Here is a 23,487-nt window from a genome sequence, read left to right as displayed (position 1 = left end):
ATAAAAATCAGAAAGTGCCGAGAAATAACTACTCACCGCGACTTTCCTTTTAATGCCTGATAGTTTTTCTTGAGCAGCAGCAAGTTCTGCATTCGCCGCTGCCAAAGCCTTACGCTTCGGCTCGACATCGCAGTATACTTCATAGAATTTGATTATATTGATTACCCAGGCACAGAGTCCCGCAGCAGCACCTGACTTGGAGCGTACAAACTCGGGCTCAAACTCAGGGTCTTTTAGATAGGGCTGTATAGCTTTTATGATTTCCGGATGTATATTCTCTTTATCATAATTGATGAGTGAGTCCAAAAACGTATCCACCTTTGCCATTGAAATTTTCGCTGCTTTCCATGAACGATCTTTAGGCAGTTTGCCACCTGGTGCTAGCAGTACCATAACAGCGGCGGTGACATTTGTTACCGCGCCCGGTGGTGAGCCAAACGATTTGAGTTCTGTTAAGTTTGCCTTGTTTAAAGTGTTGAGTGCATCTTGTGCTGCTGTCAGTGCCGGTTCCGCTTTTAGTAAATCTTCTTCACAGTCTTTCTGTTTTTTACTTACTTCATCGGCGATAAGCGCAACTTTCATCTCCTCCTCATCAGCCACTGCCTTCTCTGTTTGCACCTTTTCCGTTTCGATACCGACGATTTCAATTAGCGCATCAGCAGCCTCATTCTTTTCTTTCAATTCCACTTCTTGTACAGCCAATTTCACCTTTAAATCGGCCACTTGCACAGCGGTGGAACGTAACTTCTCCAAACCATTCTCTAAGCGCACGATCTTACCCTGTAAATCGTCGTGTTTGTGGTTTAATAACTTCAAATACAAACTTATCTGTTCAAGATAACTTTTTGGTGTGGTATAGTTGTAACGTCGCTCAGTTTGTAGATACACTTTTGACATAGCATTCACCGAGGTGTGTACATAGGCCATAAATTTAGCTACCGAATCGCGATGTGTTTCAGGTAAAACTTTATTTAACGACAGAAAGTTCATTGCCACCGAGATGAGTGCTTCTTGTGGCCACTCATGGAACCAATTGATAGATGTGGCATTTATGATAGCTGGGAATTTACGTGAACGTACACGTAACGTAGATCCAACTGGCGAGAAGCAAAGCACAATTTTGAGTTGTTTACGAACGCGATCTATGAAGAATTTCCAACAGTTCTCGCGTGAATCTACCATTCCGGCGCCTTTCACTTCGTTGCGTACTCCAGCTATTATGTTTTCAATTTCGTCATCGGGAAAAAGATCAGGTATTTCGCCCGTAGAAAGCATATCATTGATAAGTACGAGAAAATCTTCACTAGGTATTTGTGCATCGGTCATAAGAAACATAGTGCCAACATTCTTCAAACCAGCTTTCAGATACAAGCCGGAGAATTCGTTCTAAAGCGGAAGAGAAAGAGGATTGTGCGGAACTGGAATGAATAGTTAGGTAAGCTCATACCTTCAGGTCATTTATGCCATAACCCTTTTTCAATTGTATTTGCACCACTTCCAAGCTAGAAATAAAAGCGGCGAGTCGTGATAGTGACTGTTTTCCGCTGCCACCAACGCCGACCAACAGGGCACTGCCACGCGGCGATTCTAAGATGCGATTTATTCTAGGAAGTTGAGGATATTTAATGTCAGTTACATGATAATCGCCAGAGCTCCTTCCTTACCTGCACACATGCATCATAGCGTCCTCGAAGAGCACCAAATTCATTGCCGCCACAAGATCATTGTACGATGCCATTGCTTCCTGAAGGAGTTTGTGAAGCTCAGTCCAGCCCATGACGGGCATGTACTTGGGTTCACCAATTCCTCCAGCGAAATGACAATATATATTGGGTTTGTCAAAAATAACAGATTCGTCAATTTCCTCAAAAGACTTCTTCACTATGTCGTGTTGCATCTTCGTAAAACTGTCGATGTCCTTATCATCGATTAATTTATCGCCGTAGACACGTTGGGTCTCGTGCTGCCACAGGCGTATAAGATCGGATGAGCTAGTCAAGCAATCGGCTGTGCTGAAAAGTAAACCCTGAAAGGAGAGAAAGAGAAATTGATTGCTGGTGTGCACATCTTATATGTGTTTGCAATTCGCCAAATATAATAATAACTCTACACACACATTTTGGTATAAAAGGCGAGTTTTCATATAGGCATCATAAAACGACCACGCTAAGCTCAGTATGATTTATAGTTTTTATTCGGTCATGAAGCCTTTAAAGTCAACTATTCTGGTTATTAGTCTAATTTAAGCGAGAGGTTCCATAAACAATTAGTCAATACCCGATTCGATTAATCGCATAGGAGATAAAATTGCACATATATGCATAGGAAATAAAAACCCACTTAACTGACAGCACTTTTGCCAATTCATAAAACTATTTTGTTGGCTATACCGTTAGACTAAGTTAATGACGACATCTAAACGCGCATCTATACACACACGGTCGGAAAGCAATTCAATTAACATAATCTATGAAAAACTGATTTATTCAACCACTTACCTGAAAAACGTTGCTGATATCTCTCAAATTGAATATGTAATGTGATTTTATTGCAGTCGGCAAGAAAATCTGCATAGACTTGTTATGCAGAGCCAGTGTTGCGGCAACAATGTTAGATGTCATGCGCGTCACTATCGGATTAAACTTCTGCTCAGCATTTGCAAAATGCTGTGACAAGATCGTCGAAAAGATCGAAGTGATAGAATCACCACTAGGAAAGCTCACGGCCAACACACAGAAATGCCGCTGGAGGCGAGGATTAATAGTGAAGCTCCCAGCTGTTGGATTCATACAAGCCACATACTGACAATTGTGTATATCCTTTAAGGACAGCTTATTGCGGTCGTACCAATGTCCATAGTCCAGATGTTGACGGATAATGGTGTGTGGTTGTACGGTGCCATAACAGTCCACTGCCGGCATATTCATATCGTCAATGTAGTAGATAAGCGTCTTATTGCCTGGTGGGCCATAATTACGACCTGCTTTTTTCTCCAACGGCTTCTCCAGTATTTTTTGCAGCATTTCCGAGGTGGTGTAATAGTTGAAGGGAATCGTAGTGACCGCATAATTCTCATTGAGTGCCTGTAGTTTTTCGTTCACTAGTACAGTTTTGCCACAACCTGCGGTGCCTACCAACATAACAGGATGTCGCATATTCATAAGTAGCTCGAGGAAGAAACGTACGCGTATTGATTCAGAGGTATGCACCAGTACTGCTTGTAACGGTAAATCGGATTCTAATTCAAACTTCGGAATTTTTTCGGTCCACGGTAGGAAGGTTTTAGTTTCTGTATCAAGAAAATAGTCGAACACTGTGCCGCCTATGCAAAGTTAATGAAACCATTTTATTTGTTTTGCTTAATCACTAGCCCAGCTAATAACATGTTATACATACCCTGTGGGAACTTAACGGTTTTGAACTCATTTACCCACCATTTGCTGAATTCGACTCGGTAGTCGATCGCTTGATCCTGGAACATAGCCGATCCGAATGCCCAAACACAAGCAAAAACGAAATACAGTTCATGCCATTCTTTTGGACAATCGGCTGGTGTGTTCGTAGGCGTCAAGAAGCATTCCAACAGATGACATAACATCTGTATGTGCGCCATCTCGGCAATGGGTGTAATTTTCTTAAAACGTGTGCGTATGGTCTCTAATGAGGCCGGTATATATTTATCGAAAAGCATTACCAAATTGGACTTTTCGGATGGTATTTTTCGAGTTTCCACCCAACTGCTGACGTAACTTTAGTCATATAAAAACATAAATTAATTTTGGTAGAAATCAATTGCGCTCCTACTTACGGATTCCAACCCAAATCTTGTGGATTTATATAGAGTATGCCTGCTCTAGAAACGGTTGCTGGAGTGGCTGTTCTCAAATTGGAAATCTCAAAAAGCAAGCGCATCGAAGGTGTCAGCGCAATGCGCTCGTTACTGGCCAAAGTCAACACTTTGTTATCGTCCATAACAGTATTTAAGCTCTCAATCCACATTGGATCGATATCGCCATCGAGCACAATCCATTTGGGCTGATCACCCGTTATGTTTGCTTGATCTCGCATTATAACCGAAAACAAGCCATCCTTCCACTCACGTGTCGCCGGATTGATGATACCGAAGAGTTCATCATTGGTAACAGCTTTTGGATTTAAATCGTTAAAAATCGGTTTTCTTTTGATATTTTGATAAGTGCGTAATAGAGTTTTCCACACTTGTGTCTTGCCGGTGCCAGCATTGCCAACTATGAAAACGGAATGTCGTACTTCTAGTAATTCCTCCAGCTGTACAACTTTCAAGATAAAGTTGTCTTCGGGTTGTAGTAGTAAATCAGAGGCGGCCTGTTTAACTGTGCGTTCGAAGTCTTGATCACGTTTCCTGGGAACATCCAAAGCGGGAAACAAATCGCTAATGAGACCCATAAAAACTGGCATATCATCTGTGACGATCTTCGGTATATTGAAATCACGTAAGGCACGCATGAGTACCTCTTCCTCAGGTCGGCCGGGATCACCTCGCTGAAATTGGCGAAAAATAGAAATTTACTTTGAAAACTAAAAATATTTACACAGCACCCCATTTCTTACCTTAAGCGAACCAGCAACTACCAGCACGGATTTGATTGCTCTTAGCCCCCAATCGTAGTGATCCTGTTTGGAGAGCAGTTCTTTGCATAGTGTGTAGAGCGTAATAAATTTTCTGGCCAATACTCGCGCATCTTGGAAACCTTCAGCTACCAGCATAATTTCACAAATCAACTCAAAATCTGGTACAACCATAGCGCAGGGACGAAAGAGTGCTTTTAGGTTCTCCGGCAACTCTGTACGGCCAGCATAACCGGGATTCATGGTTATGAATATACCCACCGTGGGCACACAACTTATGATTTCACCCATGAAATTGAATTTTTGCTTCTTGTCACGTATGGCATCTTGCACAGATTTTACCTGCACAGCTACAACGGAAAGCACCTCCACAGTGATGCGGTTAAATTCGTCGAAACAGCCCCAAGCTCCAGTTTGGGCCAGTCCTTTATAGATATTACCACACGACTGATAGTCCATTTGTTCCGAACAATTGAAAACGTAGACCATAATACCTAGAGCGCGACCTAAATCTTTGGTGGTTTCGGTTTTACCGGTACCCGCCGGACCAGCGGGGCCACCACCCATAATCAAGTGTAGCGATTGAGTCAGTGTGATATAACAGCGATCGGTAAGCGGTGTGATAACAAGACGTGGCGTATTACCCAAATATTCGTGTGAATATTGAAACTCTGCGTCGCAAATGTTGGCAAAACAATCTCTTTCACCCTCATCATAACGATGACGTAACTGTGATTGCCACATGAATGCCGAACCCGAATCCAGTTTGGCTTGGATCATTTTAGCGACAACATCGCGCGAATGTACATCAATTGTGCATATGGTCATTATCTTTTGGCGATCTCCTTTGGTTAGCTCGCCCAACAGTAGTGTGATGAGCAAGCTCAACTGAGAGATCTGTTTTTTGTAATAGTCCTTGATGGCATTATCGTAACCTTCCTCCAAACGACCGAAGGCAATGTTCACCTCAGTGGACCACCAAATTTGTGATCCACAAAGTGATACCTGTGCAGGATAGTCGAATAACCATTGTTCACGTTGCTTTTCCTCATAAGCGACAACAGCTTCGGAAACGTAATGACGTAGCGAGGCACGCATGGCCGCTTGGATGCGATTCAGCCACACCTCCACCGGGCCGCGTATACTCGCCAATTCATTGAATTCCACATATTCACCATCTTTGGCATACATACCCGAAGCTGTGTCGATTTCGTTCGATTCGTCGCGATTAAATTTCAAACGTGCTATCGAATCAAAAAGTTTAGTCAAATGTTTGGTGACCATCTCTGGCTGAATACCATTGCTCAGTACATCAAGCAGATCGGCCGATGATACAAAGTAGAAACGAGGAAAAGCTAAACGTTTCGTTTCCAAATACTCTGCCAGTGCCTTCTCACACAATGTAAGCTCCTTTTGCAAATGTTCCAAACGTTCAATCAAACCCGGTCGATTTGTCGACGCAACCACATTCGACGATACAGACATTTCGTCCATTAATATGCGAAATTCAGCGTCGATGCGATCGAAACGATCCGAGTCGACTGGCAATTGTTTACGTATGTCTTCGGAACTCATGAAGATACTTTCTAGATGGGTCCAAGTGCGTTGCACCTCAAACCAGACGGTAATCACCTGATCGGCTACCATCAGTTTGTTCTGCCATGTTGACACCTCCTCAAGGAAGTGCGCAATGTACTTCGATGTTATCAGATTTTGTAAGCAGACCTGATTATCTTCGAGAGTCTCTATGAGTTCCTCCGATGCCTTGAGGAGATTACAGCCAGTGCGTGGATGGAGTTCATGATCGAATTCCATCGCAGACCAAGTGGTATGTAAGTCGCGTAGTATTTTCTCCATTGACATTTCTTTCACCGCTTTATCGACGATATTCTTCACCTCCTCCTCACATTCATGCAAATTTAGTCCCAACAGCTCGGCGAGCGTCGTTTCATGATCCATTATGAATTTCACCTGAAAGTTCCAACGTAGCGATAAAAAATCGTATATTAGTTTAATATATTAAGCATTAGTAACATACGACATATAGTTTTATACTGTGGTACTAGATCGAAATATATAAAAATATTGTGCGAATTTTCCTATTCAGGTCTTACTACGAAGGATATATTAAATTATTTGCATGCCATGCAAGTGCAAATATCTGGGACAACACAAACATATACGAGGGCGGGGTTTATTTACACAGAACTTACCGTTATGTCCTTTGGTAAAGCGGCTAGACTCTGTAAAGACATATTATTTACAAAAAGAAATGTACAGAGTATAAAACTAAGCTTATAACTGTTTATAACATACATAAGTTTGTAGACGGAAGAGCACTTTTAAGTCGTCTAATGTATGACACCAATAACAGGTGGGGCGAATAATTTATATAAAAAAGATATGTGAAAAGGCGGTATTTTTTGTATTGTCCTACTTCAGAGGCGAAATTGTTAAAACCCTCTTAAACGCAGCAAGTTAACAAAGAAGATGATCCGATAATTGAATTATATCTCTCTTGAATAGTGGAGAGTGATTGAGATCGCGTGCCGTATGGCGAGAACTCCTATAGTGACCGGTGGTTGACCAAAAAGTAAAAATTTTAACAGCAACCTTTTATCAATTTTATTTAATTTAGAGAGGTTTCTATCAGCGTTTGAAAACTATTGGGCAACATTTTAAATCTTTCCGAACGTCAAACTATCAACAAAATTGAACGAAAAAGTCTTTCCTGTTTCTTCTGATAGAAACTAGACGATCCACCAAAATATATGTTTCAATTTCACAATGTTCCATATGTTCCATCTCCTAACGATAGAAGTTTTTCAAGTATATTAAGCGCTATTAAATTTGAAAACCGAATATTAAAAAAAAAATCTCTCTACAATTACATAAACTTAAAAATGCTCTCACGCTAAAATAAGGTGTGTTATTTAAAATATTTACAAAGAATTTAAAACATAAGATATCAGATTAGTGACTATACAAATCGTGCTCCTCTCTCGAAGTTATAATAAATTATATACAGATTTATAAATCTTCAATTGAGAGTAGCACATGTGCATGAAAAAATTGTATTAGAAAATTTAGGAGAAAATCGTTCGACACATATTTACAGTGTTGGATTGATATAAATAAGCGCATTTATGTTCAGAGTAACGTTCACTTTGTAAAGTAAAATAACCTTGGTGGAGTTCATAAGTTGATTCCAGTGACGTTCACGTATGGCTGGATTCTGCAATTCACCAACCGCTCGCAAGGAAGTTAGCATATTCTTGACAGTGGATTCCAAATTTATGAATGTATCCCAGGAGCGCATTTCCTTGTCCAATAGACGTATATCCTTGGCGAATTTTTTACACTCAATGTCCATATTCTCCACATCTACTTTGCGCCATGGCGTCGTTTTCCAGTCTTCGATGCAGGTCTGTACGATGTATACATAGTCCCACAATTGCTGGTTGGAGATCATGTAAATATTTATTTAGTATAATGTTGCAGATGAAAATTGTAAGAAATTTTCTAATGTGCGAATTATACAAAATCGTTTTCTCTTATTGTTTGAGAAATTATTAACAAAATTCAAAGAGTCCAGACTGAAATTTACCTGGTATGTTTATATAAATGATTCAGTTTCTTTTAAATGTAGTGCTTTAAAGTACAAAAAATCTTATCTACACAAAATATTTTATTAAAGTTAGGTTTTAGAAGGTATATCATAATATAATTAGAAAAAATTGTACTTATATTTTTTAAAATAATTTTAAATTTTGGTATGTAATAATATATTAAAAATCAAAATCAAATAAAAATATTAAATCCTACCCCTTTATTGATTGTTTTTCTGCTTTTGTGTTAAGTGTCGCGCTAGAACGAGATACGATTTTTAATTATCCAAGATTAGAATAAAGTAAGAACTTAATAGTCTTCAAATATCAGGTATTTTAAAAATCTTTAGACATTCCACGAAATACCACCGATTTTATAATAATTGTCTTTATTAAAAATTATATTGAATTATGATATTAATAACAAAATAAAATAATTATACATAATTTATTTCTGTTTTCATTAGGACCAACCAATATTCGAATAAAATCTTCCGTCATTACAGTACTCCAAATGGCATCTATGTTTAAACCTTTTCTGAAAATCGCCATTTTTTTCGCTTATGAAAAGTTACATACCAGGATCTATTAACTACAGAAACTTGCGCTTCAATATTCTTTTTGATGAAAAGTATTATGAACGTAAATGTCATAACTATTCAAAATGCAAAAGAAGGCTTCTAAAAAATGCTGCTCATTGTTTTCATTGTTGAAAACATTCAAAAATGTAGTTAATATATATAAAAAATATTTCGAAACTGTTTGTAAAATGTAAGTGGTTACCTTTAACATTCGCAATTCCTTGCGACATTGCTTCAGTGCCTTGAACTCCGGTATATTAACCTCAAACAAACTACCCGATTGTTGTATTTCACGCATTTCGCACTCCAGCCGATATATGTCTTCATTTATACGATCAATCAACAGATAGGGCTCATTACAATCAAATCGGAAGAATTTGTAATGTCTGAAAATTTCCCGAAATAGTTGTGTATGTGTCTCAAATTCGGTCACCTTATTGCGTATGCGCACCACCTCGGTGGCCTGCAAAGGCGACACTTGCTGTTTTACAGTGGTTGCAATCTTTTTCGTATTCACCCACTGTTCGGGTAATTCTTGTAGTAACACATTCACCTCTTCCGGTATATCCATATCGAAGTACTTCAGCAATTGTATGGTCTCTTGCATGGGTTCGAACATATTGTCCGTTTTGACAGCGCGCTCCTTTACCTGCATCAAAAAGGCCATAATGCTAACAAGTCCATCATAATCACCTTCCTTGACGGTCTGCAATAAACCCTCATCGGCCTTGCGTATGAAACAACTCAAATCCATGAGATTATTTGTAACAGTATTCACCAGATGTTCCTTAAACATATTGCCCCATTTGCAAACTGTATTCAGCAATGCCTGCCTGAAGGGTCGTACGTCGACTTGAAACCAAGAATTGAAAATTTGAAAAGGTGCAATATCTTCGATTTCATTAAATAACGATTCGTAGTTATCGATTTGTTCACGGAACGCCTCGATTGTGGGGGCACATGGTTGCGGTGCACTCGGTTCTTTCATCAATACCAAATCGATTTCGTCTACATCCAAAATGCGTCCATATTCAAGAAAATACTCCATACATTCATGCCGATCGTCTAGCCAGAGATAGGAGTAACGTTCAAATTGGCGACAAAACAACGATGCTTCTTCCATAACACGATCAACACCGTTCAAAATCTCACGACGCATATCAATTATATCTTGGTTTTCCTTAACCATATCACCATAATTGCGTTTCTCATTTTTCTTTAGACGTTTTATTAATGTGGCCATTTTCATTATGTCGCGCATTAATTCGATTAACATGTTATTAAAACCCATCGGGTCTTCGGGATTAAGAGAGGGCACAAACACCAAGTTCGGTTCTACCAACTCTAAACGGGATTCGAAAAGTGGCGCGCAATTATTATCCGGGTCCATGTTCTCTGCCAAATAGCCAACACTTACACCTACGGTCTTCAATATATTCTCATAGACAATATTGTCTACAAAGTCTACATAATTCAACCAAATTCCATCTTCTTGTCTACTTTCCATATTAAACTGAATCACGTTGTCTTGCAGTAAGTTGTGTATGTCTACAGAAGCGGCTTGTATTTCGGCATAACGTTTCGCCGTGCGATCTGGACGCTCTTCAATACTAAGCACCGTATCCTTTTTGGAATCCTTCCGTTCGAAAAGTGGTTGCTTTGCCCAAACGGACATCAGTTGACTGATTTGTTGCAGATTACTTTGTGTGTGATGCATACGATTTTGTAAAGCTGCGACCGGTGTACGTAACTTGTCCAGATATGTTGTAATATCTGCAGAAAAATACAATTCAGGTAAATCAAGAAGTCGAAAATGCGACCAAATGTCACGACAACTTATAGAAGAAGAAGAGACTGGTATGAAATCTTCTAAAAGTGATAAAGACGGCTTGTTCTATATGTTGTTTGTGGACCTTTTAGAACGTTGGTTTCACTAAACACATCGAAAAGAGCGCAATTTCTTGAACTAGCAGTTCAATATATTAACCTTTAATGTATAGAGCCGAGTCATTCTCGATTTTGAGCTGAACTTGAAACCAGCCAGTTGAATACAGTTCCAGGAAGGTATCGAACAAATTTTTAAAATTTAAATTTAAAAAAGATTATTTAAGACATCCTGTACCTTGAATATCCCATTTTGATGGGTTAAATCATGACTGTAATAAAAATATACCTAACGTATATCCAGAAAATTGATAGACTTAGCCTACATAAACTCTTCTCTTCTTGGGATTTAGGTTAGAGCAATAAGCTGCTCCAACAATAATGTTTAAAAGTTCCCACCTACGGCTGTCACAAGCGAAGAGTTCAACAAGATTTATTCGATATCGAAATCACCAAGTATCGTAAAGGCTAGGGGCTAATCTATTCTATACATTTAAAGCAAACCAAGTGTACCATACCAGTCTTCGAGAGAATGCAATGTTATTTACAAGTGTGTCACTGAACAATTACATTATCAATAATTATTTACAACACTTACCTTCGGAATTCCACACTAACTCATTGACACCAATCTCTACCAAATCATCGATTTGTTTAATCTCCGATTCGATCAATTTCAGTTCAACCGGGGAACTATTCTCTTGTATAGAATTATACCAGTCGATGGTTTTTTCTAGATTCAAAGTGTAGGTGCGAAAAATTTCGTTCTTCTCAGCGAAATTTAAAGCGATCTCCGGTATACCGTCGACAGCCATTTGCTTCAAATAGTGCACCTCGCGCAGAATACTGAAGAGTTCCGGGCTGAAATTCAATATTAACGAATTACTATTGGGATCACGTGCAATTAACGAAACTTTCAGATTCGTTTCGATTTGTTCGGGCAATGTTTCACTCCATTCGTCGAAGGCACAGGTTTTATGTATGCCTAGGCGACGCATCAATCGTTCGTAACGAGTAAATATATCCTCAGCGATTTCAGACTTGGTTATGCTGTGATACAAAATAACGAATTAGGAATAGAATTATTGATTTTTTGTGAAATATTTATGTCTATTTGGTTTCGAAAACTAAACTCACTCATGTTGTAGTTTTTGAAAATTTGTAACTGGTGTGCTGATACGGGCCTCCAGTTGGTTACACCAGCGTATAAAGGCGGCTACCGGTGGACAGTTGTAATCGGGATACAAGTTCTTGTTCATTTGTTGCAAATCAATTTGTTTGTAAAATATATCCTCACACGTAGTCATTTCCACTTCGAGCATTTGAACGATCTCTGTGTACCGCTGTGTAAATTGCTCTTTGATTTTAGGGCGATCGATTACGCTTCCCACAATATTTATGAGCTAAAGGGGAAGAATATCAAAATATATCAAAAAACTTACCATTTTTCATAAACACTTCCTACCTTGAACATGCTCTCCAAATTGTGGCAATCATCGAATGCTTGACACAATATCGCAGCCAGTTTCATGTCCAACTCAAGAATGTGTGTTTGAAAATTCTCAAAATCCTCATCGAATTCATGATCGTCGGGATCGAGCACATCATAAGACTTGGAGGCAAACGCCGTGAAATATTGATTGAACTCCACATATACCGCAGTGATGCGTGTGCTCAATTGCCGTCCGCGTAGACCACCGATTTCAACTTTCTCTAACTTCAAGAATTCAATCACAGTAAAGAAAAACCTAAAACCAAAAAAGTTTGGCATATAAATGTGTATGAAAGAGCTTATGCTATAACTTACCATTGTATTGTAGTTAAACGCTCCAAAAATGCATTAAAGCGATTGAAGACGGAATTTGGATGAAAGGTCCAGGGAATCGGTGGTCTCTCCTCTGGCGTGGGAAAGAATTCTGCCAAATTTTCCTTGTAGTGATCGTAAAGCTCACGAAAGAATTTCAATATTTGTATAGATTGTGTGAGACGTTGCATTGCCTCATCAATATCGCTATGGAATATCGATGAAGGATCGAGATAACGCTTGGCCTTAAAGAGGAGATGGTATGTACAATGTTAAAGTTAATTTTAAATGAAACATTTAAAATGCTGGAATTTATGCTCAATAGGATATTATCTACAATGCATGGACGACCTTTTTCTTAATTTTGGTGGGCGTCTTGATATAATCCGATAAATGAAATGCCTACAAGATATTAAAAGATACTTTTTCATCTCAGGAGTATAGTCGGGGGTAATAGAGTCTATTGAAATTCATTTCAAGTACAGGCATCCTAAAGGATGACTACTCTTCATTGGCTCCGTAACTGAACTCCGTCTGGTATCGCAAAGGACCAAAACTGGTCTATGCGTGGCTTATTAGCCTACCAGGCTAACCTAATCTAACCTTGATATCCCAAAACAAAGGTGGAAGATATCTCGATGTACTCTAATTACATTTAGTATTCCGTCAGTGGCCTAGATAACAATTTGCCAAAGGAAGGCAAGTACTCATTGAATCACTTAAGTACGCGATATAATAATTTTACATTTCCAAAACTCTTCACTTACAGGAATATTAGCTCTTTTACTACTTACCTGTTGGATAATGAGATTACACAATTGTTTCAGCAAAACCGTTATTTTTGAAGAATTGCTGTAATAACGTGAGTTACCCCACATTGTACAAATCACATACATTAGTGGAATTAATAACGGTTTACATTCGGCAAAGTCAATCTCTTCCAATTGTTGTATAGGACGTTTCAATGGATTAAGATAGAGAGTGATTTCTTTCGCTTCGGCTAAAGCTGCAACAAAATGATCAGTCCCATGAATTTGTTTTACAAAAATACAACTCTCTTCCTTTCTTTACCTGTTACAACGTTTTTAAATATTCCTTGAAAGCATGGATGATATGCGCTATTAGTATATTCTAATACCAAAGCCATTGCACGTATACGTTCACCACGCAATTGATCGAATATGAAGGATAAGTTCTTCAAACGATTATTCCAGAAGGCGATTTCTTTAAATTAAATATGAAAATACGGTTATTCATAACATTGCAGTAAAGTATAATTAAATATAAATTAAGAGTTCATTTCAAGGGGTGACAGAAATTTAGGGCAAAATTTTCTTTAAATCTTTATTTTATTTAAATAAAATATAAAATAATTTATAAAATTACTTCATTTATTTCATTTGTATATAATATACTAAAAAAGTCATAGTTTTATACGGTGGATTGACGGATATAGATGCATTAGATTTATGCAACGAAGTACAAGCTATTGTCGGAAAAATTGCTAATAAAACTACACCACTGGACGTTTTGCATTATAGGTATTATATTTGTTCAAACGAATTAATAGATATCGTTCTAAATTTATTTATGGCAGTACGGGTGTTGCTAACACTTCCTGTGTCCGTAGTTAGTGAAGAGCGCAGTCTCTCTAATTAAAGCCCCTATTACGGTTTTCAACCCAACTGCATTTTGTTTGGAGTTTGTATAATAGGTATTATCGATATCAACTCAATCCGTCAAAAAAAAATATCGGTTGAAGTGTTGTCAAACTTTATTACGATTTTCAGCCCTGTGTCAGTGGGGTTGACTAGAGTATAAAAAACTCGACTACTTTCAAACAGTTGTAGTTGAACATTACTGCGTTAATTTAGGAAAAATATTTTGATCAGTTTTTTGGTATAAATACATACGTATTCCTAGGAATGTAATTTTTGAGTAAAACTAGATTTTTGAAAAGTTGTGCTCCTATTCAGTCATTTATGTTTTATCCACTACGCACAAAAACGGTGTTTACAATATTTAAAACCTTCTTATCAACCATAGGTATCGTAGTCAGCCCAGCTCAAAGTTGAAATTATTTAAAATGCATTCCTGATAACTACCGACAGCAAAAATAAGAGAGTTTGTGATAATGTTCCCTCATCTAATTTAGAAAAAAAAAACTTCCTTTTTTAGACGAGAATAACTTATGAATATGCAACAAACCATGTTTAAAATCATTTAATTGCCAGTAAAACTTTGGCTTACTTGGTGTTAGGGAGTTCAAATAGACATCAGTTTTGGCCCAAATATTTTTAGTATTTCCATCGAAAATGTAAAAAATGGTTGAATTCGGATTATATATTCGGCCACTACCCATATAACAGTTATCTTGAAAACTACTAAAAATGCGATAAATCAATAAATAAAAGCTTTAGTAACACTAAATTTTGCACACGAGATGATAAAAAAAGATCTATGGGAGCCGGTATAAAAATTTGACAATGTGTAAAACCCACATCTCGGGACCTACTTGACCTTTGGTTGGTTTCCTGTTATGTTTTTCTATATTGCCGTGCGGAAATGGGCGAAATCAGACAAAAACCACGCCTACTTCCAATATAACACAATTTTACATTCCATCTTTCACTTTCCAGTATACAAATCAAGAAGCAATCGATGTATCGGGATAAAACTTTGAAAGCATAGTGGTGGCATCTTATGACCAAAACTTGTTCAAATTGGACAATACTTCCGTTAGCCACCATATGATGTAAAATCTTCCCTTTGACTTTATACCGCATATCGGTCAATATGTGGGTTATATTAGTCTAATTAGAGAGCGTGTTTTTCTAATAACGGTGCATCTTTGTGAATAAAATGGATAAAATCGGGTGAAACTTGTCCTAGCCCCATCCGTGAAAGGTGTAAGAGTATAAAATTTTCAGCTGTTTAATTATCTGTCAGAGTTTAATTTTCAGGTTGGCAACACCAATGAAACTTCGACTGAAAATAGTTGAACTGCTTAAACTTCAATTTAACCGTAATAAGGGTACATGTTAAACATTTGGAATATGATTGCTTTTTTAATAAAATTACCTTATGATTGTTCGTAAAGAACTTGAACTATACTCGCTATGCACAAAAGATATCTGATCTTTTTTATAAAAGTTTCAAATGATGCACGCTCATATTTTGGCTACAAAGGCCTTAACCTAAAGAAGCCCTGAATTCAACCAAACTTAGACTATGGACAGACTTGTCAGACTTCAAATATTACATGCTATGGAACGGATTTAATCACAGTTTCAACCTATTGGGAGCAATTCCCGAAAGTTGCTTTCCAAAAAGTAATATTAACTGGTTACTTCGTAGATTTATCTACATTAGAATTTTGTAAATGAAGTTAGAAGAAAAGAAAAGGCACTGGGAAGATATGCGTAATGGTTAACGAAATTTTTGTCAAAAAATATCATATATCGGCAGAAAGCATACCAAAAACACAATGAATTAAAATAAAGTAAATTCATCTCTTAAACTCTATGGGTGATGTCTTGTTCATAAATTAAGACCATATTATAATGTTTGTCCAAATATCAATCCAGCGATTCCCCCAAATCAAGGATCGATCATAGCAAGAACGTACTCGTACATACATACAAGTACATATAATATATCACTTCTGAAAATAATGCTTTCATACTCACCAACTTGCGGTGTAGGGTTTTGACCATTTTGAAATGCATTCGATGGATTTTCTTTGATGACTTCGTGTATTTGTTCCGCCCACTTGATGACCACACCCTCAATAGCACTTTTCAAGTATAAATCGATAGCTATGCGTCGTGAATTATTTAATTTCGCAGCCAACTTAACAATCAATTCCACACCCACTGGCATTGCAAGTATTGTCTCACCACTCACTTGCCCCTTCACCTGATGTACAGTGCTCTTCAAACTGTGGACATGCTTTTGCACATCCTGTGCAACCATTGTGGGCCATGACTTGTAGTTCACATCATTGGAGAGCAATGGTACAAGCACCTCCTCGACCAACGCGGACAGCTGATCGATGGTGCGGGTAGCCAAGTCACCGTAAATGATAAAATTACTACAGTCCTCACGTGGTACAGGCTCTGGATGTTTCTTAATGAAATACACTCCTTTACTTTTTAATTGTGAGAGGGGAAATGTAGTGGATGGTAACAGCTGTGCAGCTTGTGTGAGTATAATAATTAGCACCATGGGTACCGGTCTATCGAGAAATTCTTTTATTATAGCTTTGTGCTCTTCCACTGTTATTACACGTGTCCATTTTTCGGGTTTCAATTTCAGTGATTTGATAACAAAAGAACCCATCAACTCAAGGCGTGGATCTGGTCCTACCACTGCAGCGGCTGCGGCCTCTGCGCTGGTAGAAGGTTCCATTGTCAATAATTTCTGTGGAAATTACGACCTTGGAATTGCTGAAAAGGTGAATAATTATGTCTTAAGAGAATTTAGGCAAATGCGGTCAAAAAACGAAAAGTAATAATAGTGAAGAAGACATTACTAGACTCGATATTTCAAATGTTACATCCTACGTGGGTTGTTCCTCGTATATAGCCAATCATGTTCTTATTCTAAAACGTACGTTTCTCGCTATATGACCATCTTTTGGAATTTTCAAAATCTAAGAGATTATGTCTTCATACAGCTTTCAGTTAATTCTAAGTACTCGATTAAGATCCTTAATTAATTGATTTTGGGCTTTATAGAGCAGTTATAAAATTCGTTGCAAAAGTAAGCATTAAGGAAGACCTTTTATTAGTAAAAATATATGATACCAATTTTAGTTATGCAATGTAATCAGTAAAACTTACAAACGTACATGGCTAAATCAACTCAGACATATATAAGTGATTATATACTTTAAAGGGTTTTCGACATTTCCTTTTGGATGTTACCAGCTTAATATTTTGTGCAGCCACCTTGGTTATAAGCTATTTCATAAATTCATTCTTATATGAATTTGTTCAAACTTTCGAGAATGGAATTTCAGACCAGACCGCTTTAATGCTTATAATTAATTACTTCTAGTTTCAAATTGTTGCCCATACTCATAAACTTTAAAAGTAAGCCCTTCCCATAAATTTTCAATAATGTTAATGTCCGTTTCGATAACGGTATCCCGAAAATTTCAAAGAAATTGAAAATCTGCAATTGAGTGAGTTAGTTAACACCATTGGCATCTCAAAAGAAAAAGATTTTTCAACATCGTTCAAAGAAACAAACGTGTTCGACTTTCAAGTATCAATCTAGCACTGATCAAAGGGAATATGGAGGAGTTTCTGCGCCGATTTATAACAATGTATGAAACACGCACATGTTTCAAAGGTCGATATCAAAGGTAGGTCAAAGAATTTCACCACATATAGTTTAAAGTAAGTATTAAAAATGTGAGCTACTACTGATACTATTTTTTATAAATATTTTCAAATAAATTTATAATTTGTTTAAACGTTTAATAATATTTATAAATGTATCTATCAATTTTACAAGTTATACATAATTAGCTTATTTTAACCGAAAACTAATTATTTGTAATGAAAAAATATTTATAATTTAATTATAGCAAATTTCAATAATTTTTAACTTATTTATTTACTTTTATATTTATGAATCGTTTAAAATATTTCTTTCGGGTTATGTAAGCGCTTACGTAACCGAAGAGCTATTTTTAAAGATCAAATTCTTACACATATTATTTAAACACATTAAATTCTTGACAAACTCTATTTTTAATGCTTTCCACACTGTCAAAATAATTTTAAATACTTTATTTTTAAATCAGTATTTAATTTTTTACCTTTTTCCACAAAAAATTTCTCACAAAATTAAATTGTAGGCACTACTCATCTTCAATATCCAACTTAAGAATGATGCAAGGATTACTATCTATTTTCTTGGTACCAGTCGGTGAGAAAGTTCCCTTCAATTGACAACCATCGAAAAAATAACCGAGCCTTAACAACCGGGCCACACACACCTTCAGACAAATGCAATTCGATAAACATCAACATAAATATTATTATTTGACAATATTTTATTGCACGCTACCAAATTACTTGCAGGTTGATCCATCGCTACGAAAATGGCTCACTGTATCTATTTGATATATGAAAAATATTAACAAGTTAATTTTCCAAATTGTAAAAAAAAATTTAAGTTTAAGTTATTTTAGCAAAAGTTGTAAAATTCATCTAAGGTGATTTTTTCCGGAATTATTTTAATAATTTTGTAGTATCAATATCTTTTAAGTAGGGTACGTATTATATATTGTATGCACTACTTAGTATCTACAAATAACCATATTAAGGGTGATTCATCTGGATATATTTCTAATTGTAAATGAAGACATATAATAGAGCTGGTTGTCAAAATCCTTTTAAGGTTATTAAGGTTGAAAGGAACAATCTTTTTCAAATGTTGGCCGCCACTACGTTACAGAGCATCCACACAGACGATCCAGATTTAATTAATATTTGCATATTGACTTTTAAATTTTAAATCGATGTTGATTAAGCGATGAAAACGTCTTGATTTCAATCGCCAGAAGAAAATCGAAACTGACTGCTCACCATCATTTCGGATGTCGGTGCCTTTTCCTAATACCTTTTCAGTAAAATGTTATGATCATCATGCGCTTCAGTTCTTATTTTACTATAGTACTCTCTATTGACGGTTATGTTCAGTTACATTATTAAAAGTATAATAGCTGCAGATGGATCACCCATTATATGCAATATATTAGTAGTCCTCCCACTCCATATTAATATATATTACAAAATACTTGTAAATATTTAAAAGAAGTAAAAATGTAATGACCTTGAATAACTCATATAACAAATTTCGTAGCAACATAATGGAGGGTATCATTCCAATATATTCAGTATTTAAGTAGTACCATACATAGTTACTTTTAAAAACTACCGTTACAGCTAACGTTGGAATAGTTGTGGATCCCACTCGCACATAGGAAAAATATTGTTAATTTCTATTATATGAGTATAATTTACAATTTAGTACAAACAATTACTTAGTGAACCAATCTAATTCCCTAATTTGTATTCATACATATTTAAAAATAAATAAAAGTCAATAAAGAAGAAACTAAATTTTTTTGATATGTTTTTCAAAATTATTTTTACTCTTTTTTAATAATATGTATAAGTATACAAGTTCACATAGTTTCTTAAAACATCCGCAAATGGTTAATGGGTATAGTTTGTTAATTTTGCTACCAAATATGCGGCGAGCACCTCCTACTCAAAGAAATTAAATGCTTTATTATTATACTTCAGCTGATAAAAATATAAAAACCGCACTATAATTTTTATTGGATAAAGTATGTTAAACCTCAGAATGGATTAAAGATATAAACAATTTATTTATAAATAATTCATTATTATTATTTGGGTTTATGAAGAACCAGCCAAAGGTCTCACATCGAGCACATTCGCTAAATTGTTTTATTGAAACTGGAGCGAAAAATACATTTATATACACCCGTCTGCAATACAATGCACGAAATTCATGAAATTCCGTTGGGTGACCGTTAATGAAACTGTATGTGTTTTTGAACATTATTATTTTAATTAATAATATTATTTGGATGTCCAAATCAAAGTAAATATAAATTGTTAAACCAAACACTATTTAGTCTACAATACCTCATAACAGAGAAATTAGTCAAATATATTCATTGCACCGCTCTGCATTCTACCTCAACAACTTATTTGCATATAACCAACTGTAGGCCCTCATTTACTGGTTTGATTTTACAACAGTGCACATATATTATACAACCATTTAGCGCAACTCTATATATCTTCCTCTAGCCACCATATAGTGAATAACATTATTTTCTTCCTTCCTTTTTTTAAATCGAATATAATTCAATTACTAAGCAAGATATTGGAATATGATTTTGGATTTAAATTTTTAAGAGTTTCTTAGATTCGGCCTTTCTTTATTACCTTAAATATGTATAAAAAAAACTAATTTAGTATAAATCCACTATTTTTGCATGAAATTAAAGGTTTCGTTTTGCGTATGGTCGTTAGAATTGTTCGATTTAGGTGAATCGAAATTGTTGGAAATTGGAAAGTAATTTTATAATGCCATTCTCATAAAAACCGCCTATTGATCAGGCGTTGTCTGATGGGACACAATTCCTATCCTATTATGACGATTAGATACTTACTTTAGACGGTCTAATTGTTGATAATACGGGTCCGAATTAAGCAGAATTAGGGGAGCAGCATAATATACATTTGACGCGTGCTCAAACCATATTGAGTCAAGAAATCACAAACCTATCGAAAATCTTTTTTAGTTCGAAATCTTATTTTTATAACGCCTTATTGCGTTATACAATGTCACTTGCACAACGCGAGATACAGAATGCTAAAACCATCTGCTGGAAAAATAATGGATTTATTTGTATGATTATGTTATTGTATATCATTCGAGATTTTAATTCTCCTTTTAGCAACTAACATTTCTTTTCACAGGGTTGTACATACAAGTACATGGTTTGTTACATCAATTTGATGACAACTGAATATTAATAGAACAATTAGATTCGGAAAATTACCGAAACTTCCCTAATTGCCCAATTAGGATTGTGTTTTAAACATGACACGAGTTTTAGTCGTATTTGACAGCAAATGTAGTTTTTGTGTGCCATTTTTGTCATAATAAATTTTTTTCATAATTCGTATATTTTAATTGCTAATGCATTTCATTAATTTTTTAGCACAGTCATCGAACCACAAACAACACTAACAACAATGTCTTTCGAGTACTGGCAAGTTTTTAGCTTTACACCTTTTCTTAACATCGAACCAATTACAGCTCCATATAAATAATATGTTGTCAAGGTGATTTATTTGCCAATAAGTTATATTATACGCAATAAACAATAATTCGTATCCTGTTTATTTATATAAACAAACCAAATAGTATAATATATTATAAAATACTCGTATGGTTAACCAGGTAACGGAAATTTTAGCGTCAGACAACTGTTGCACATTGTTGTCGCGGACTTGCCATAGCAACCTTTACATTAGTAAATACATATGTACGAGTATGTGCACTTGAAATCTAGCCAATCGAGTCGTATTGGTATATATGTAGTTTGTGAACAACCTTTGGAAATATTTATATTTACCCGCTTCCACATTTGCAACGCTAAAAATAGCAATTGGAATATATTTTTAGTCGCGCCGGCTGCTATTTTCTTCGACACGCGATGTGAATAAAGTTGTGGTAGGTCGAAATACAAAAGTTTTCAGCACAAAAGAGCAACGTTCACTTCTAAACTTGCTGTCCTTCGATGTGTTCGCGTGACTGAAGGCAATTAGGACACATTTTTCCTGTTTGTAACTGAATACCTGTTGAACTTTCCTACGATAATCAGTTGAGTTTATAATGGGACAAGTGTCGAGTGCTTAGATTACACATCTAATACTTTAGTTAGTAATTGAATTAGACAATATAGATTTGCAACTTGGAGGTCCTTTATCGTTTTGGAGCATGAATATATCAAAAAGAATTTTAACTTGTAAGCATAGAATTGATTTTGATCTCACACTTATCTTATTAGTTCGTACAGGCATTAAAGTATATAAAAATTTTATATAAATATACTTTTTGAGAGAAGCGACTTTTATCCTCAACCATTCATCCAACAAAATAAACTCAGTCAAATATCCGTTAAATTTAAATATATTTAACAGCTAGGAATTATAACAAAAATCCATAGCTTTATTTTGTTCGCAGACATTTTGTCGAAAATCTAATCTGTCACCTAGATACAGTCGGATCTACAAGCGTCTAACTTTCTTGGCACATACTCACCAAGAAATATTGACTATTTTCTCGATTATTTTGCCTTCATGTTTCCTGAAAATTATTAAGTAGCTGATCACTAGATAGGCCTACACTCTTTAACCAACATATACTACTCATATATTCTTTGCAAAAGGAGAGATTTGAGTGGATCGCGAAACTAACTATGAGGTGAGTTTTTTTCTCAGATCTTATTCCTTTTTTTCTAAAAAAATGGTAATAATATTGTTATGTCTATTCTTTATACGAATAGACGAATTTTAAGTTTATTTTAAGACTATTTGTTTTATAATATCTCAAAATTTGATATCAAAAGTATTTGTATAAAAAGTATGGTATGTTTGACCGTTTTGGAACGATTTTCATGATGTGATTGCATAACATCACAAAGTATAGTGGGTATTTCCAACAAAATTTCACGATGGGACCGAAAAAAACTTGTTAAGAAAAAAATAACCCAGTATATATAATATATAATCAAGTTAGTTTCAAATCCCCTCAAAGGCAAAAGCTTGCTATGTAGCAAGCGACATACTTAAATAAGTTGAATAACCGCTTAATAGATTTGCTCACGAAAACTTTACCCTATTATTTACTAACAAAAAGTAATATATATGTAATTATTATTTGTTTTTGTTTACTAACATTTGATAAAAATAAAATCAAGGTTAAAATCAAAATAATAGATATAGCGCTTGCGCTTTAAAGATTCCACCTAAAAGTAAAGGAAGATAATACTTACCATACATGAGTATAAGGAATATCACCTGTAGAATTTTATTTATTTAGTCAAAACAGTTGCACCATAATGAACAGTTGTCATAGCATTGCAACTGGTATATCCACAGGCTTCTATAAACGATTGTATACCAATAAACCATATAAAGTTTGGTAAATGTGATAGTACAAAATAATAAAGAGTTCTATAATCGGTAATTTTTAATTTTCAATTTCCCTGTATACACTCTGCAATAGGAACAAAAGCTTGACCAACTCAAAGAGGGTGTAAGCGTTAAACTATTATTGACATTGAACGAATGGGTCGCCACAGAAACCGCAAAATTCAATTATTACATAATTTGTACAAATTATAGTTATTTAGTTTTTGTGCTCAAAAAAAGTC

At 35.7% G+C, this 23,487-nt stretch overlaps 1 protein-coding gene across 1 annotated transcript in view; it reads right to left on the bottom strand.

Moving 5' to 3' along the window:
* Dhc93AB (Dynein heavy chain at 93AB) overlaps window positions 1-16,895 on the bottom strand; it is a 28,019-nt gene extending 11,124 nt beyond the window's left edge. Inside the window, exons 1-16 of the mRNA XM_070107417.1 lie at window positions 16,175-16,895; window positions 13,557-13,709; window positions 13,280-13,491; window positions 12,489-12,730; window positions 12,147-12,429; window positions 11,819-12,084; window positions 11,280-11,731; window positions 9,000-10,570; window positions 7,793-8,065; window positions 4,591-6,579; window positions 3,809-4,521; window positions 3,397-3,749; window positions 2,499-3,322; window positions 1,665-2,026; window positions 1,448-1,604; window positions 37-1,386 (exon numbers count right to left, since the gene is read on the bottom strand). Coding sequence (XP_069963518.1) covers window positions 37-1,386; window positions 1,448-1,604; window positions 1,665-2,026; window positions 2,499-3,322; window positions 3,397-3,749; window positions 3,809-4,521; window positions 4,591-6,579; window positions 7,793-8,065; window positions 9,000-10,570; window positions 11,280-11,731; window positions 11,819-12,084; window positions 12,147-12,429; window positions 12,489-12,730; window positions 13,280-13,491; window positions 13,557-13,709; window positions 16,175-16,895 — 9,921 coding nt within the window. The remainder of the gene's footprint in view (window positions 1-36; window positions 1,387-1,447; window positions 1,605-1,664; window positions 2,027-2,498; window positions 3,323-3,396; window positions 3,750-3,808; window positions 4,522-4,590; window positions 6,580-7,792; window positions 8,066-8,999; window positions 10,571-11,279; window positions 11,732-11,818; window positions 12,085-12,146; window positions 12,430-12,488; window positions 12,731-13,279; window positions 13,492-13,556; window positions 13,710-16,174) is intronic.
* Between the last annotated feature and the right edge of the window lie 6,592 nt (window positions 16,896-23,487).

Source organism: Bactrocera oleae, chromosome 2 (assembly GCF_042242935.1).
Source record: "Bactrocera oleae isolate idBacOlea1 chromosome 2, idBacOlea1, whole genome shotgun sequence".
In the NCBI taxonomy this organism is placed as follows: Eukaryota; Metazoa; Arthropoda; class Insecta; order Diptera; family Tephritidae; genus Bactrocera; species Bactrocera oleae.
Note: the sequence above shows the minus strand (reverse complement) of the source record. Positions and strands in the feature narration are given on the sequence as shown.